The sequence below is a fragment of the Dendrobium catenatum genome, unplaced genomic scaffold, assembly GCF_001605985.2.
Source record: "Dendrobium catenatum unplaced genomic scaffold, ASM160598v2 fragScaff_scaffold_974, whole genome shotgun sequence".
NCBI classification, from domain to species: domain Eukaryota; kingdom Viridiplantae; phylum Streptophyta; class Magnoliopsida; order Asparagales; family Orchidaceae; genus Dendrobium; species Dendrobium catenatum.
Genome location: NW_021319436.1, coordinates 2,656,432 through 2,672,387, shown reverse-complemented (window position 1 = coordinate 2,672,387; position 15,956 = coordinate 2,656,432). Strand labels below are relative to the sequence as shown.

Sequence of the window (15,956 nt, the reverse complement as noted above, 5' to 3'; positions counted from 1 at the left end):
GTATGACTGATTGTATAGGGCATCTATAATAAATTTTTTGATTAATTCACCATCATATATATTATTCTTAGTTAATGTTAACAAAATGTTTATGGAAAAGAGGATGCACATGTACTGGACACCATGTGAAGCATATTGCATCGATTTAATGCTGGAGGATATTATAAAGATTATTCTTACATGATAGGAAAATATACAGGTGGTGCATAATTGATGAGACCTTGCATCACTTGTTTTGCTACATTTTTTATCGTTATTGCTAGTATTTATCAGCAAAAAGAAAATGTGACGCATGTATGTTTCTGAATAATGGAATAAGTTTAGATTTAGTATTGAATACAAAGGAAATACAGATAAGAATATCATTCTCAGTACTATATTTTGGAATGGTTTGACTACGTTCTAAAAAGAAAATGTGACGCATGTATGTTTCTGAATAGTGGAGTAAGTTTAGATTTAGTATTGAATACAAAGGAAATACAGATAAGAATATCATTCTCAGTACTACATTTTGGAATGGTTTGACTACGTTCTAAAGGTTATAAGCCCATTAGTGAAGATATTGAGATTTATAGATTATGATAAGAGGCCAACGGTAAGTTATATTTACGATGCAATGTATTGAGTGAGGATGTAATTTATCGTACATTTGGAAGAGATGAAAATAAGTATGAATAAGTCTTTCATATCATTGACAAGAGGAGATGGTTAAAGCTCCGAAATCATTGCATCAGGCTGGTTATTATCATAATCTAGGGCTTTTTTTACAAGAATAAATGTACAATATAATCAGATGGATAATTGATGGAAGACTTAAATGCAATTATCGGAAGATGGAATGATGACCATAGATTATAACTCTATGCATAATCATGTTGATGGCTTATTTACAACTGAGTTTGCCATCCATGATAGAGATAAGAAATCTTCATATATAATTAATAATAGCTTCTGTATAATTTTAAAAATTTGTTATAGATTAAATTTGTTGAATGTAATATTAAAATTTTAATACGTCGGAGTGGTGAGATATGTATGGTGCATCAGCCTCAAATATACCAAAAAATTGGTTATGAAGTTTTTATGATTGACTTGCTGTGATGCTAGGTGCGAGAGGAATTTTAGTGCCTTGAGTAGGTAAATAATTTATTTATTTTGAATAAACTAAAATATTCACTTGTTTTATGATCTTCATTCAATTTTTTTCTATAAATTCACTCAAAAAAGAGAAATCAATTAGATCAAAAGCATTTTAATGATTTATTTTCATCAAGTATAACTAAGCTTTAAAAAGAAGATTCAGTTTGAGAGATGTTATTGATCTTATAAGTTAGCCTTCTATTGAAGGAAGTTGTGAGTGGTTTAATTGGGTAAATGGAGAATGCTAGTGAATACAGTTTTGGTGATGAAGATCTAACTTGAGATCAATTGAAGAGGCATTAGGAGAAGTTGATCGAATATGGTTTGTAAGATTTAGTGGGTCAAAAATAAGAGGAGGTTCATTCACAACGAGGGTTATATCTCGACCTCCATCAAGTTTTGTTGTTTAGGAAAGATAGTAATATTTGACTCACAAGAGGAAGAATTTTTTGAAGATGAAGATATTCTACTTGAAAGAGAAATAGATTATGTGAATGAAATAGATGATGATGACTGATGAATTTTCTTTAGCTTATTTTATGAAATTTGAGATTATATGCATTTAAATTTTGCTTTTGTTATGTGTTAAATATATTTTTATGTTATCTCGTGGTTTTGAATTTTTACATGAAGCTATTGCAATAGTTTTAAACTTCTAACTGCTTGTTAAATCCTACTCATGATAGAAATTCTTGGAAATTTAATTTGGAGGTTCGCTTTCAAAGTTTGTTTTCAAATTAGTTTTGCATATCACATTTTTTTCAATTTTATATGAAATTTTAAGTCATTTATCATCCTTTTTACCTTTTGACAGTTGTTACGGAATATTATTATATTTATTGAAAATTAGTGCATGATGTGGTTCATATACATGATCGATAAGTTATGAGTGCTTTAGTTAATAGAAATACCACTTTAATTTATGCATTGCTCATAAAATATACATGATCTATAAGTTATGAGCTATTTAGTTAATAGAAATACCACTTTAATTTACGCTTTGCTTATAAAAGTAAAAAAGGAACCCTTGTGCATCACATTGCGCTTATGCTTTGAGAACACTAATAATACCTAATGGCTTTATTTATTAAATTATACTATTAATATTTCAATATTAACCTTATTACCTAGATACATAGTGCTCTAAATGAAAATATGTCTACTATTTTTGATAAATGTCAAATTTTATTAAATGAAAATTCAATACCTTGAATACTGCTTAGCCAAACTTTTTTCACTAGCTTTGCTCTTCTGTCCTTTCGAAAGCCTAACAAAAAATTTTAGGATAAACTAGATATTGGGTTACAAATCTATTTGTTTTCTTTGAAGAGAAAATTAAGTTTATATTAGGTTTATGTTTGCATTAAGTCAAACCTTAGAGGAGGAAGCATAAATCTCATCTTTTTGTTTTGATTTCAAGCCTTAGCTAAAAATATCAAATTCCTTATTGTGACTCATGCTTGGTTGTGTCGTCTGCCCCTTGCCCAATCACAATCATTTGCATTCTATGGGTTGTTATAGTCAATTTGTATTTTAGAGCGGAAGTAATAAGATGTTGAAATGATTTGTTTTGAGATTTTCTAGATCTAGTGAGGGTCATGATTGTATTTGGCTTGTAATTGAAAGATTGACTATGTACACTCAATTTTTGTCTATTAAGAAGAAATATTTTTTTGCAAAATTGGTAAGGTTATATGTGAAAGAGATTTTTAAATTACATATGATTTCAAAGACAATTATATTAGATAAAGATGGCAAATTCTTATTTAGATTGTGGAAGATTATACATGAAAGTTTGAGCTATAAATTACATCTCAATATAATATTTCATTCATGGATTGATGGCAAATTTGAAAGAAGTATTATGGTGTTAGAAGATCCTACGGGTGTAATTGAGTCGAATAGACTCGTGAATCAGATTATGCTCAATTCAATAAATAGCTCATGAGCGGAGCTCGATGGCTAACAAGCAAGTTTTTTCCAATCCTAACCAAACTAGTTAGCTCATGAGTTGGCTCATTTAAAAATATGAATATAAAATATTCTTAAAATATATTAGAATCCAAGAATTTTAAGTATAAAATTATTAAAAGTATTTAAAGATTATATCTCACGTTCTTATATCAAATTGTTTTTTTATTATTTTTGCTTTGATTTTTTCTTCTTTTGATCATTTTATTACAATAGTTGCTTGACTCTAAGAGGTTGTTTGATTGGCTAATGCAATATAAAAAAAAGGCATTGTTAAATGAATACTTGGAAGTTGTTTGGATTAGTATAAAGTAAATGCAGATGTATGTTTTTTTTTTGTTTGGTTTGAGTAAAATGAATGTAGTGTAAAGTCCAAAGATAGTGACGACAGGTGGTGCCTGACGGCTGTGGTGTTTAGTGGCCGACGGTGGTGACATGCAATGGGCGGCGACATGCAACGGCTGGCGGCAGTTGGCCACCAACCATGGTGGTGGATGGCGAAGGCCAGCGGAGGTGGTGGCAGATGGTGATTAATGATGGTGGTGATAGGCGAGCAGGGGCAGGTAGAAGTCAATGACAATGGTGGCTGATTTTGGGTGGTTGCGATGGGCTACGGTGGTGGTTGATGGCAATGTTGGCTGGTAACGGTCGACCATGGTAGTGGCTGACGACAAGTGGCAACATTTGTGGCCAATGGTGGCAAGCGGGTGGTGGCAGGTGGCAGGAGGTGCCGACCTGCGGTGGTGGCCGACGGGCGGTGGTGACGGCTGCGGTCAAGTGAGCTTTCTTGCGGTTTAAATGGTTCTCGCTCAAAATTGGGCGAGTTTTGTTTATCTCAATAATAAATTGAAATGGTTTATACTATATTTACTTTACTTTGCATTACTTTTTCATCCAACCAAACACTAATATTTTCAAAATCCATGTATTTGAAATACTTTACTTCCAACCAACCCCTAAATGATTTTAACACTCGTAGTAAATAAGCCGCTCGTAAGCTATCTCAAACTCGTTAATTTGGTTTTATGCTCTTGCTTGAACTTGATTAATTAATTAAGTTTAATATCAAACTTAAGCTTGGGCTTATTTGAGCTCGACTTGACTCCACTAGCCTAAGATTATGTGTTTTAGATTTTTGTGATAGCTGGGAGGATTGTGTTGGTGATTTTGTATTTTTGAAATTCATAGCTATGAAAGGTATAACTCAATTTGGTTAATGGAAGTTGAGTACCATATATGTAAATTTGTGAGAAATAATTAGAAGGGTTAGTTAAGTTGCTTGCAGATTAGCATTGCCAGAAGATGTCTTTTATAAATAATATTTTTCTTATGTAGATGTCGAGGGAATGAGCCACATATGCAGATTAGAGTAACACTAGATTAAATTGTTGTGCAAAAAAAAAAAAGTAAACCAATATTAGGCTTTTATGTTAAAAAATTAAGAAACTGTCAAATTTTCTATATGAAAGTGAAATTGAGGCATATAATAGATTAAGAGGCAACTTAGAAAAGAGAGCTTGATATAAGACCTAAGTTCTTTCATATGTTTAACTAATTATTAAAGAAAGTAATTTGGATGACGAAATTCTAGTATGGAGAGACGAATTGCAATACTCGAAAATGTTAAAAGGAAAGATCAAAACTTACCTAAATTTTTTTCCTAATTTCTATATCTTGTGAAAATGATTTAAAATATATTTTTTAAAGATTATTTTATTAGCATAATCTCGATACATATATATGTGCGCACACGCATGTGCATGTCAATATACTATCATTATAAATTAAAATACTATGTTAATGTCCCCTACTATTCATAGGTGGTCAATTTTGTCTCTAAATATCTAATTTCTTCAATTTAATCTCTAACTATACAAAATTGATCTAAAAAGGTTTCTCATGTAGAAATTGATAAAATATAGGATACAAAATTGGACACTTGACAGAGATATTTCATTCCTTACGTGCATTCATTCTTTTTTGCTTATGACTGTGTCCTTCATATGTCCGATTATTATATCGTATCTTGATTAGCTGCTTATTGCATTGAGCTAATTCTTTTTATGATTACTAATACTCAAGCCAATTCAAATAATCAGCAGAGAATATTTTTTATTTCCTTTATACTTTGAACTTAGTATTAGAGTTATTTTTCCCACTGAATTTTATTGCCCATTAAATTTTACTATGACTATTATTTTCAGATAAGGGAAAAGAAAATATTGGGTCGTAGTTAGGTGATTAGATTTTCTTTCATCTTAGAGTCTTTTGATGTAAAATATTAGGTGTATCAAAGAAACATAATATTTGTTATGTATATTAAAAATATTTGGTGTGTGTTAATTATTTATGATGTGAATTAGCAGCTCTATAATTCATTTTGATGAAATTAATTGTGAATGTTTTCGTATGAATTATTGTTTTGGATCTTTTGAATGATCATGAAGTGTTTTATATTTTTGACAATCTAGTTTGATGCATTTTCTACTTTCTCGATCCTGAACTAAGAGTCATGATCAGTGCTCATGGGAAATGCTTTTGACTGGAGTCCAAATGGATGTGACACCTTAAAATATTTTGGTTCATTTTTGGTAATGTTGTGCTATTCGGTCATCTCTATCTGAACAAGTAACTTGTGGTTTCTAGCAATTTTTTTTTCCTTCATTTTTTAGTGTGTTATAGAGCAAACATGTGAACTATTAAAATGAGGCATTATTTGTCATTGAGATCAGTTGATTATTTTCTTTTCAATCCTTGCTAATGTCACAATCCCTATTCTTTACTGTTTTTATGATGGTCCACTTTTTGATCTTTATTCTGATACACCAAGCTCTAGGTTTTTATTGTAGCTTAATATATGATTTTCGCAGACAATCTTGGAAATGCATACCTTACAAGTTTCTTCGTGACTGGAGCATGGGATCATGCCAAATTACAGCAATCTCTGAAAGCATACAAAAATGCAGTAAGAACAAAACTCATCGAATCTCTTAAATCAACATAGCCTTTTGACATTCTCTCTCTTTCCAAGGAACAGCATCGTTGGCTCTCTAAACGAGAATCGAATATAAACTTTCAATTTGTATTTGTTTTAAGATTTCTAAGTTAATTAATTGGTATAAGTCTGATGATGAAGGTATGTTGATGAGTAATTTGTTTGTTTTGGAAATCCTGCTATATCCCTTTACATGTAAGTGTAACTGTTTTATTTAGCTGATTTTGCAAGTGCATTGGATCTTATGTTGGAAATTATTTTTTCAGGAAAAGGACGAACTAATGAAACTTAGTCCAGACCTCTACTTCAACTGTGCTACGGTAAGTCTCACGGTCACCTGTTGACCCATCATTCTTGAATCAAACATTTAAAAAAAATTGATACGACTTTTGTCTCTTCAATTTTTTTTCTGACCTAGGCTAATAAGTACCTTGAGAACTATGAAAGAGCTCTTCATGGTTTTGAAGCAGCTGCCTTCAAGGATCCCGGACTAAACGCTGATAAAGAAGTCAAAAAAATCGTTGTCCTTCTTGACAAACTTGATAACTCATTGAAGGTAGTCTTCTTCACCTTTCATTGGTATCCCATGTGAAATGGCCATTCAAAGTAATTTTCTTTATTCAGAACAATTCATATGTGAATTCATGTCATGATTATTCGACAAGTATTATGCTAGCTATCGATTACCTAACACAACCCTCCACTTTTCTTATCAAGGATCAACTTTAAGCCCATATCTTTGTGCTCTATTTATGGATGTTCTTATTAGACATTTGCAAGAGGATGTACCTTGATATATACTTTTTTCTGATAATATTCTTCTTGTTGATAAGGCTAGAGAGAGTTGAAGATAAGCTTGAATTATGGATGTCAACTTTAGAGTTTAAAGGTTTACATTTGAGTAGATCTAAAATGAATACATGGATTATAATTTTAGCAGTAATAGATTTAGTGGGGGAGCTGTGACTTTGGGTGATCAAGTCATTAATAAGAGCACCCTTTTTAGATATCTCGGGTCTATTGTTCAAAGTGAGGGTGAAATAGATGGGGATATTATTAGTATAATTCATGTTAGATGGTTGAAGTGGAGGAATGCATTGGGCTTGTAGTGTGATAGAAAAGTACTCCACAAACTTAAGGAAACATTATATAAGATACTAGTGAGATCTGTAATGTTTTATTGCGCAGAATGTTGGTTATTAAAAAACAAGTATAAAAGTAAGTTAAGTGTTGCGGAGATGAGGATGTTTGTGTGGATGAGTGGCTTCACTCTTATAAACAGAATTCGAAACAAGTATATACGTGAAAAGGTTAGAGTAGTTCCAGTGGCAAATAAGATTAGAGAGAGTCGTCTTTAGATGGTTTGGTCACATACAACGTCAGCCTTCCGATGACCTAATTAGGAGAGTAGATGTATTAGATTTTGCCTGTGTTAAGAAAGATAGAGATAGACCTAAAAAAACTTGGTTAAAAGATATTAGAAATGACTTTTTTATTATATTTAAATAAAAATTTGACTCTTAATAAAACACAATTGAGAAAAAAAAAATTCATGTAGCCACATAGTGGGATAAAGGCTTGATGTTGTTGTTTTAGAACAATTCATATGTGGACTCATTACCCACACATTATTCTCTTAGCCACATTTGAAGGAAGATTATTACAGCAAAATTCTGATGGACTGTGATTATTTCACACTATGTATGAAGTCCATTTATTAGTGGACATTTTGAATAAAAACGCTGATGGTTAAACCTTTTGATGCTCTTGGTAGGGTTATACCATAAATTTAGATTTATGAATTTGTTTGGGGTTGCAATAATTTGTGTTTCTGTTCGCTTTTGCTATACCGTGGCTCCCAAAATTTTGAACATCAAGCACACTTTCTCCTTTGTATGTTAATCTTTGTTCGTTTTTGCTCTGTGTGTGTAGGTATTCCTGATCCAAGCTAAGAAAATGTAATTCACCGCATCTTAGGGTATAATGCAAATTTAATATGAAAATTTGATGAGGACATCGACAGACGCTACCGACATGTTTATCGCCGGCGAAACCGCAGATCGACGGCCACGATTCAGCGTCTCTACTTTTGATTTAGATGACATGATGTACTTTTATTATTGTATTGTTTGATTTACTGTTTTCCCATTTTACCCCTGTGGGGAGTTATGTTTCTTTGTAGCCCAGAGGACAATTTAGTCTTTGTCACTTTTATGAGTCAAGACCTATATATAGTGGTCTCTTGTATCATTTTAATTTTAATGAACATTTGAATGAAATTTGTGTTTTATTTCTACTTTGTCTTGCATGAGTGCTTGAGAAGGAGGAGAAGCTCAAGGTGAGCAAATCGCAAGGCCCACCAGTCGTTGGAAGAGTCCGCGGCTCGTGGTTACGTTATCATCTTCCTGTTGTGCTTCATTCATCTCCTTCCCCGTCCCATTGAGATCCAACCGGCCGAACCCGTACTTGGCCACCTCCCCTCCTTGGAGCCCGCCGCCCCCCACCTCACTTTCCCGTCCGACCTCCTTGCCGGCGACCCCCTCTCTCCACCCATCATCCCACCCACCCATCCTAAGTTTCAAATTTGAAATTTGAATTTCTCAAATTTCAAAATCTTTCCTAATTTGGAAAGTTTTTCATGACAAATCTAATTTCAATTTAAATCAAATTGAAATCTTCATTCCATCGCCACATCATCACCTCCAATTGGAAACCTAGCTCTCTACTAAATTCCCTCTCCTCCTCATCTTGCCGCCGGCCCTAGCATGGGCTCCCCCATTGATTGCCCCATTTAATTCTACTTCTAATTTGAAATTCAAACGGATTTCAAATAAATTTTCCCTCCAAATTTACTTAATTCTGAATTTAATTTCAGGATTGGAATAAATCCCTCATTCTTCCCCTATTGGCCGCCGGCCTTGATTGGTTATGGCATTGATCATATGAGGTTTGAAATTCAAATTCTAAATAACCTCCCTCCCAAATTAATCAAAATCTGAAATAATTTCAGATTTGGTTAGATCTCTCCCCTCCCCCCTCATCTAAACCAACTCCCCTCCCCATAACCCGCCGCCCCACCCCTTCTCCCACCTTGGCCGAGCCTCTTCCCCCATCCTCCTTGGGGTATCATTGGATGTTCACAACCTTTGGGATCAAGAGAAGACGACGATCCTCTTCAACATCCACTTCAATGTTGAATGGCGGATCCGGAGCTTGAGTGGGGTCTTGTGTTCAACGCCGACGGGAGCATCAACATTCTACGTTCACCTTGTTTCGACGTAGGATTTGAAGACGAGACAACCGTGGAAGAGTACTTGGAGAGAGTCGTTCCGATCCTTGCAAGCATCTACGACCGACAATTTTCAAAGCACACGTGGAGCCTTGACGGTCACCTACGTCTTCCATCCCCGCCGGCTACTTTTCCTCCGACGAAGTTCCTTGGCGCCCTTTCTCTAGTGGTAACTTCCGTCATCGCTTGGGTCTTCTATCTCCGCCAAAAGTCCACCAATCTTTGAGTGACATGGCCCCAAGGTGAAATTCTCGTTGTTAAACGTTGGGTTTTGTTATTGTACTTTGCATATGAAATTTGCCTAGAACTTTGAAAGATTCGTTTTGGTTAATCTTGTTTTGCAACTATTTTTGCCTAAGCAAAGTTAACGTTTCTAAATCTTAACTCTATCTTGCATGATCCCATAAAATTATAATAGCAAACTTTAACAACTCTCTTTTTAATTTTGAACGTAACTCCTAGTAGTTTCACATCAAAATTACTGCTTGATTAAATGAAAAGGTGCAAATAATTTAATGCGGTACTTTCTTTTATAGTTTTTCTATATAAGGTGCAAATAATTTAATGTAATAATTGCGAGGATAATCATGCAAATCTTTCAGGGATGCGAACTATATGACAATAACAATTAGTTACTACTAAGATGATTAACAGAAAGAAACGGAATTAAATTTTAGTTTGAAGTTACCATCTCTAATAAAATCAAGCATTATGAAATAATCATGAAAATTGCAATCAATGAAGCAATATATATAACAAATCTGAAAAATACATTAATTACACTGTTAATCAATCACTTTTTAAAGGGTTGAATAGGAAAATAATGAAAAGAATAAGCCAGACTACTAGTATTTTGCTTGAACAAACTGAGTCTCTCCAGAGTACTTCCAGTCTCAGACATGAATAAGGCCTGAAGCCCTGAAAGGTTGAAGAAAACTTAGCTTTTGCAAAACTAGAATTTCAACTGCCTTAGAACACCCTTATTTATAGGCACGTGCTCTAGGTAAGACGGACGAAAGAAGAAGTCCATCCACGTAAGCCAATTGGTAGTCTGGTCATATACTGCCTATTCGTTTCTTTCTTTCCTTTGGTTTTTGAATGTGCTCATTAAATATTAATTCGGCTGCAAGGCTGGTCTTATACTGCCTTTTCATTTATTTATATTTCTTTGCAAAAAGTGAAAGGTATGTTATAGTAGTTAAGACAGTACTACTCGTGTTCTGCTGTATGATTTGAGTTTGTAAAAAATTTCAGAAAAGTTATTTAAATCTAAGTATTGTTGCTGATGTCTAGCATTATAATATGCATTTGATTAAAGTTTCACTTTCGTAGATTTATCCAGTTTTTACATAAAGTCATGAACTTAGTTTTTTTGCAGGGTCAAGCCGGGTCTAAACGATTAGCTCCTTTGCTGGCATCTTTAGGTGAAGTTTCTAGTAAGTACTTACGAATTCTTGATTCTAGCTATCATTGAATTCAAGTAACTATGAAATACTAATTTAAAATGTATTCTTTTTGCATGTTTTTGAAGTAATTTCAACGCACAAAAAGGTCAACCTTAACTTCCTAACACAGGGGCTGAACAAAGCAGTTATGATTGTTGGAAAAGTACTTCTCTTTGTGAAGCATGATGATATTGCTCCATCGTAAGATATCTATTACTGGCTGCTCACTTAATACTATTTAAACAAATTCTAAATGAGCAATGGTACGCTTTCTTAAATTTATACTTGAATTATTTTAACACAGCTTTGTTTGGATGACACTGGCCTCTATAATCTAACAATACATCTAATTTATGCAAATTTCCTTGGGGCTGTTTTGTCACTTGAAATACCTTATTCGTATGGCATTTATAAGGTGCTTAAGAGACGGTAGTTACTTTGATGAAATATAAGCTGATTCACTGAGAAGTATCTCAATTACCTTTGTATTCTAAAATATCTAATTATATATTGATTTATTTATTTCTGAGTGAGTCAATTACATTCTGCGAAATAACTTGTTTTTCAGCAGAATCATATATATATGCAAGAAGAGATTTGAAGAAATATGAAATAGACAGCAATATCTAAGATATCACGCAGCTGTCACATAATCTTTGTTGTGGCACTGAAATAATAGTAGGCATATTTTTTGACTGAAGTGTCATTCATTCTATAATGATATTGATTACTAAAATTTTCCTCCTAATTTTTTAGGTACTATGTAGTGTGTGATTCGAATCAATGTTGTTTCATACTTTCAGTTTACGGAGTGCACCAAGATGCAGTAAGATGTTCTTGAGCTTTCTCATATTATTCTTATTTGCCAGTACACAGTTTTTAAGCTATCATTTTCTTCTAGTAATGATATTCTACAATGCATAAATCAACATTGCCTTTTTAAATATTCAAATATATAATAATTTGATAGCTAAATACTCATGCATAGTGTATTTTATTAGAATCATATGAATTCAAAATTATCTTAGAGTGAACTCTATGGTGGAGGAACTATAATCTTATGCTTTTCCTGGTGTAGATTAAAGAAGGGGATCGAGTAACATTATTAGAACCATTTTACCGCATCAATGATTTGACCTGGAAACAAAAGGTATGCTTTTGTTGTTGCTTCTCTGGCCATTTTTTTATTTAATATGCTATCTGATGTTTAATTTATTGACATTTTGCTTGGGGATTTTGATCAAGCTAAAAATAGATCCAACGAATCAAATACTTGCAAGTATACTTTTTTTTGGGTAGTCTCGATCTTTTAGCTTCTCACGCACTCTGGATTTCGACAAAATAGGCAACATTAGCCAAGACTTGAAAGTTTAATTGATGGCTTGGATTTAGTATAGAAAGAATGGCAGGAACAGTGAACCAAAATCAATTAGTCTTCTTCTTGATAATGAAATATTCTAACATAATTCTAAATGTTTAATGGTTATATTATTAGCTGATTGCTTGGTTCTTCTAAACTTGTTGGTACAATAAGCTTCACATACAAAAGTTGTGGTGGATGACTAAAGGTCTAAGATTTCTAATGCATCTTATGATATACATAATAAAAAGAAAAAAGGACTAAAATGTCCCCTCAACTCTTTTTGAGGGACTAAAATAATCTCCAACTCTTTTAAGGGACCAATTTGATCCCTCAATTCTTTAAAATGAGGCCTTTTTGGTCCTAACATCCAATGTTGGAGTTAATTGTGTTAAATGTAAGGATATTTGGGTTATTTTTTATTAAACATTTATTAAATATAATTTTCAAGTAATTATAATTTTTCTTAGAAAAAATATTAAACATTTCTTTAATAAAATAATAATAATAATAATTTAAATTTAAATTTCAAAAATTTAAGTCACATTTTATAAAATATGACTTAAATTTTTAAATTTAAATTTAAATTATTATTAATTTTTTATTAAATAAGGAGAATAAAACCATAAAATACCTTTTTCCCTTAGGCGAATGGCAAAATGAATTAGTTGTGCTGATGTGTATGTTGGTTGGCATAAAGCCAAACCATTATGATAGATTCCTATGATACATCGACACTTTTCATCAAGGAGGCACGCATGTCTGACATGTATCAGACAGGAACATGATCACGAATCCAACATCCATCTTACATGTGTTGAACTTGACGAAAATGTGTCTGATTGAAATATGATTCAAAATAAAATGGACATGTGTCCGAAATAATTGAATTAAAATTTTATTTTCGAACTATCATTTTTATCTTTTATATTTTACTTACTAAAATCTAAATTATAATATCATTAATGAGTTATAATTTCCTTATTATTTCTTTGTAATTTCTTTGGGATCATAATTTTCTTATTTGTTCTATTTGTTTAATTTCTATGCATTATTTTTAATTATTAAGATATAAAAAATATAATGCATTTTCTAATGAATATTCATGTTCTATATTTTCAATGATAGATGTGTCTTGTGTCCATATCATGTCGTGTTTGTGTTCATGCATCGTTAAGGAATTTATGAATTTCTTATCCAACAGCGATTCATTATTCTTAGGTAAGTTGAACCCCTAGGGTGAGAGTCCTAGCTGTTGTCTTGATTAGTCTGGTAATTATGCTTCCTTGGGAAAATTAAACATTTGTTCAAGAGAAAAAGCCATGATGGCCATTTTATTAAGTTATAAGCAATCATGAACCACAAATACCTCTGAACAAAATTTTTCAAATTGCTTATAATTTTCATCGCTCTACCAAGGAGGATTACTAATTATGGCAAATCTCGCCAGTCTCCTTTCTTCCAAATTGTGGTTCTAATGATAGATTTCAAAGCCATCTTTTAATTCAACATCTTGTCTGGTAGAAGCTCAGCCAAAACAACTAATTCACTTCAAGCACATTGCAACATCCACATTCTGTGTTGCACACCCTTTGAAAAAGTGTTCTTCCGTTTCAAGCCTCTATCACGAATTTGCCCACACCGTCGCACTTTGTCTAACACATATTCATTGCTTGAAATTTTGGGTTCCATTAGATTCTGGTTTTCTTCTTGGCTCTCATTTCTCAGATTTTTTATCTCATAGGCTATATTTTTGTTTACTATGGTGAATTTTGCAGCATTATCAATTCAATTCAATCCGTGTGGATTTTGTTGAACAAATCCTTGTGAATGAAAATGCACTTGCTCCCAGACATACAGTCCGTGCAAGCATCCATGCACAGCTGAAGTCCTGAGGATACAACTTTTTCACAGCTCGACTTTGTACATTTCTATTGGGTAATTTTTTGTTATTATTGGCACATTTTCTTTTATGTGATGAAAATCCAATTAAACACTAGTTTTTTTGCTGAAATTAATTGTTAAGATTAATGCTCTATAGTTTTTGCTACTTAATTTTGCAAGATTCTGTATAGTTAACTTGAGGAAATTTTAGCATGATTCAATGGTTAAACCATTTTTCTGTTTACTTCCTTTTTGTTTATCCAAACCATCTGTCTACATTTTTTTTCTTTTTCTTGGGCAACATTTGAACGGCATTTACATTGATTTGAGATTGTTCCTCTCCTCTAAAAATGAGAACCAAGAGCGCTTCTTTACCATATTTTATTTTATTTTATTTGTAATGACAGAAGCTGACATGTACTGTATAATTATGAATAAAACGTCAGATTATCCTTATAGGTAAGTTACGCAAAAGATACACTGCGCAATGACAATGAAGCAGCCTGGTTAATGCAATACGCATATAACCTTCTAGACGAACGCTTCTTTTAGTTTCAAGGCAAACACATCCACACTTAAGGGCATTTAGTTTTTGGAGAGATTTTGATAGCTTAAAATTTTTTTTTTTTTTCAATCCATGAGCAGTTGAAGAGGTCTGAAAAATATTAATCTCTTGTTATAATGGAATTAAAGTATCATTTTTGGTGTGGAGTGAGCTATTTTTCTACTTTGGTGTGTGAAAGACAACTTGATTTGTTGGAAGATTTCCAACTGTGAGGGGGAAGTGATGCCTGCTATAAAATATTTTTATATGAGAAGGGTTTATTAAGATATATGATTGTATTGTATTTATGTTTCATGATGAAGGACGAGAGGTTCATACTCATATTAGCCTTAATACAAATAAAATTTAGTATTAAAAACTGGGAGAAGTCTATGATCCTGTTAGATTGGTCCAGTCGGCCCCTTGCCACAGGGGCCGGCTCAAGTGTGTAGGAGGCGGGCGACAAGTGAGAGAGAGGGGGAGATGGGACTTACTAATTCAAATTCAAATGTTTTGGAACCAAAGGAGGGGGCGGCAAGGGCTGATTTGTCATTTGGTTTAAATGATTAATTGCATTTATTTTAATTTTTTAAATGATTAATTTGATGCTTTAAGAAAGGGGGAAAATTAGGGTTAGGGTTATGCTTTGTTTTGTGGCTGATTTTGGAGTTCTTATTCTTGGTGTTTTGGGCCCTAGATTCGTCTAGGGATTGGGGAGAATGACCCTCCTCTCGAATTGGGCAAGGATGAATTGTATCTTGTTTTATTTCTTCTTTTAGTTTGATTTCTTCAATATAAATGACTGTTTTGCTAATTTTTCCATCAAATTTGTGGAGCATTGTGCTATTTTTGTCTTTCTTGTTAGGGATTATTTGAAATATTCAAGTACTTCCTAACAAATTGGTATCAGAGTAAATTTTGAGACCGTTTGTGGGCTGTTTTTTTGAATTTAAGCTGTCACTTTTTTTGGCTGGTGAAGGGGGAAGTTGCTGATTTTTGGGATCAAGATCGAATTTTTGAATCTACAAAAAATCCGAGAATTGATGGCGACTAACAAAGTGAATGCGCTGGAAAAAAGATTGGAAGGGTAGATGAGCCAAATAAAAGCGATGGTGGAGGATCGAATTTCATCTGTGAAAGACAAGGTTTCAGATCTTCATGAGATGGTGAAGAAGATATTAGAAAATCAAAATCAAACAGCAGCTTCAGAGGCAAGTTGGACTGTGAGCTCCAAAAATTTGGCCCCGACCTCCCCCACTGTTTTTTCTTCGAAAGGTGTTTTAACGTATTAAGTTCCGGGGTAAATTTTGGGAAGGCAGATGGGTTTG

The 15,956-nt window shown here is 33.0% G+C and overlaps 1 protein-coding gene across 1 annotated transcript; it reads left to right on the top strand.

Moving 5' to 3' along the window:
* Window positions 1-5,981: 5,981 nt before the first annotated feature.
* On the top strand, window positions 5,982-14,337 carry LOC110101864 (tetratricopeptide repeat protein 5; the record flags this gene model as incomplete). Its single annotated transcript, XM_020829937.2, is given in 8 exon segments — window positions 5,982-6,076; window positions 6,373-6,426; window positions 6,525-6,662; window positions 10,774-10,831; window positions 10,927-11,041; window positions 11,597-11,666; window positions 11,919-11,990; window positions 13,979-14,337. Coding segments are annotated over 8 exon segments (719 nt in total), but the record flags the coding sequence as incomplete, so codon positions are not given.
* Window positions 14,338-15,956: the final 1,619 nt, after the last annotated feature.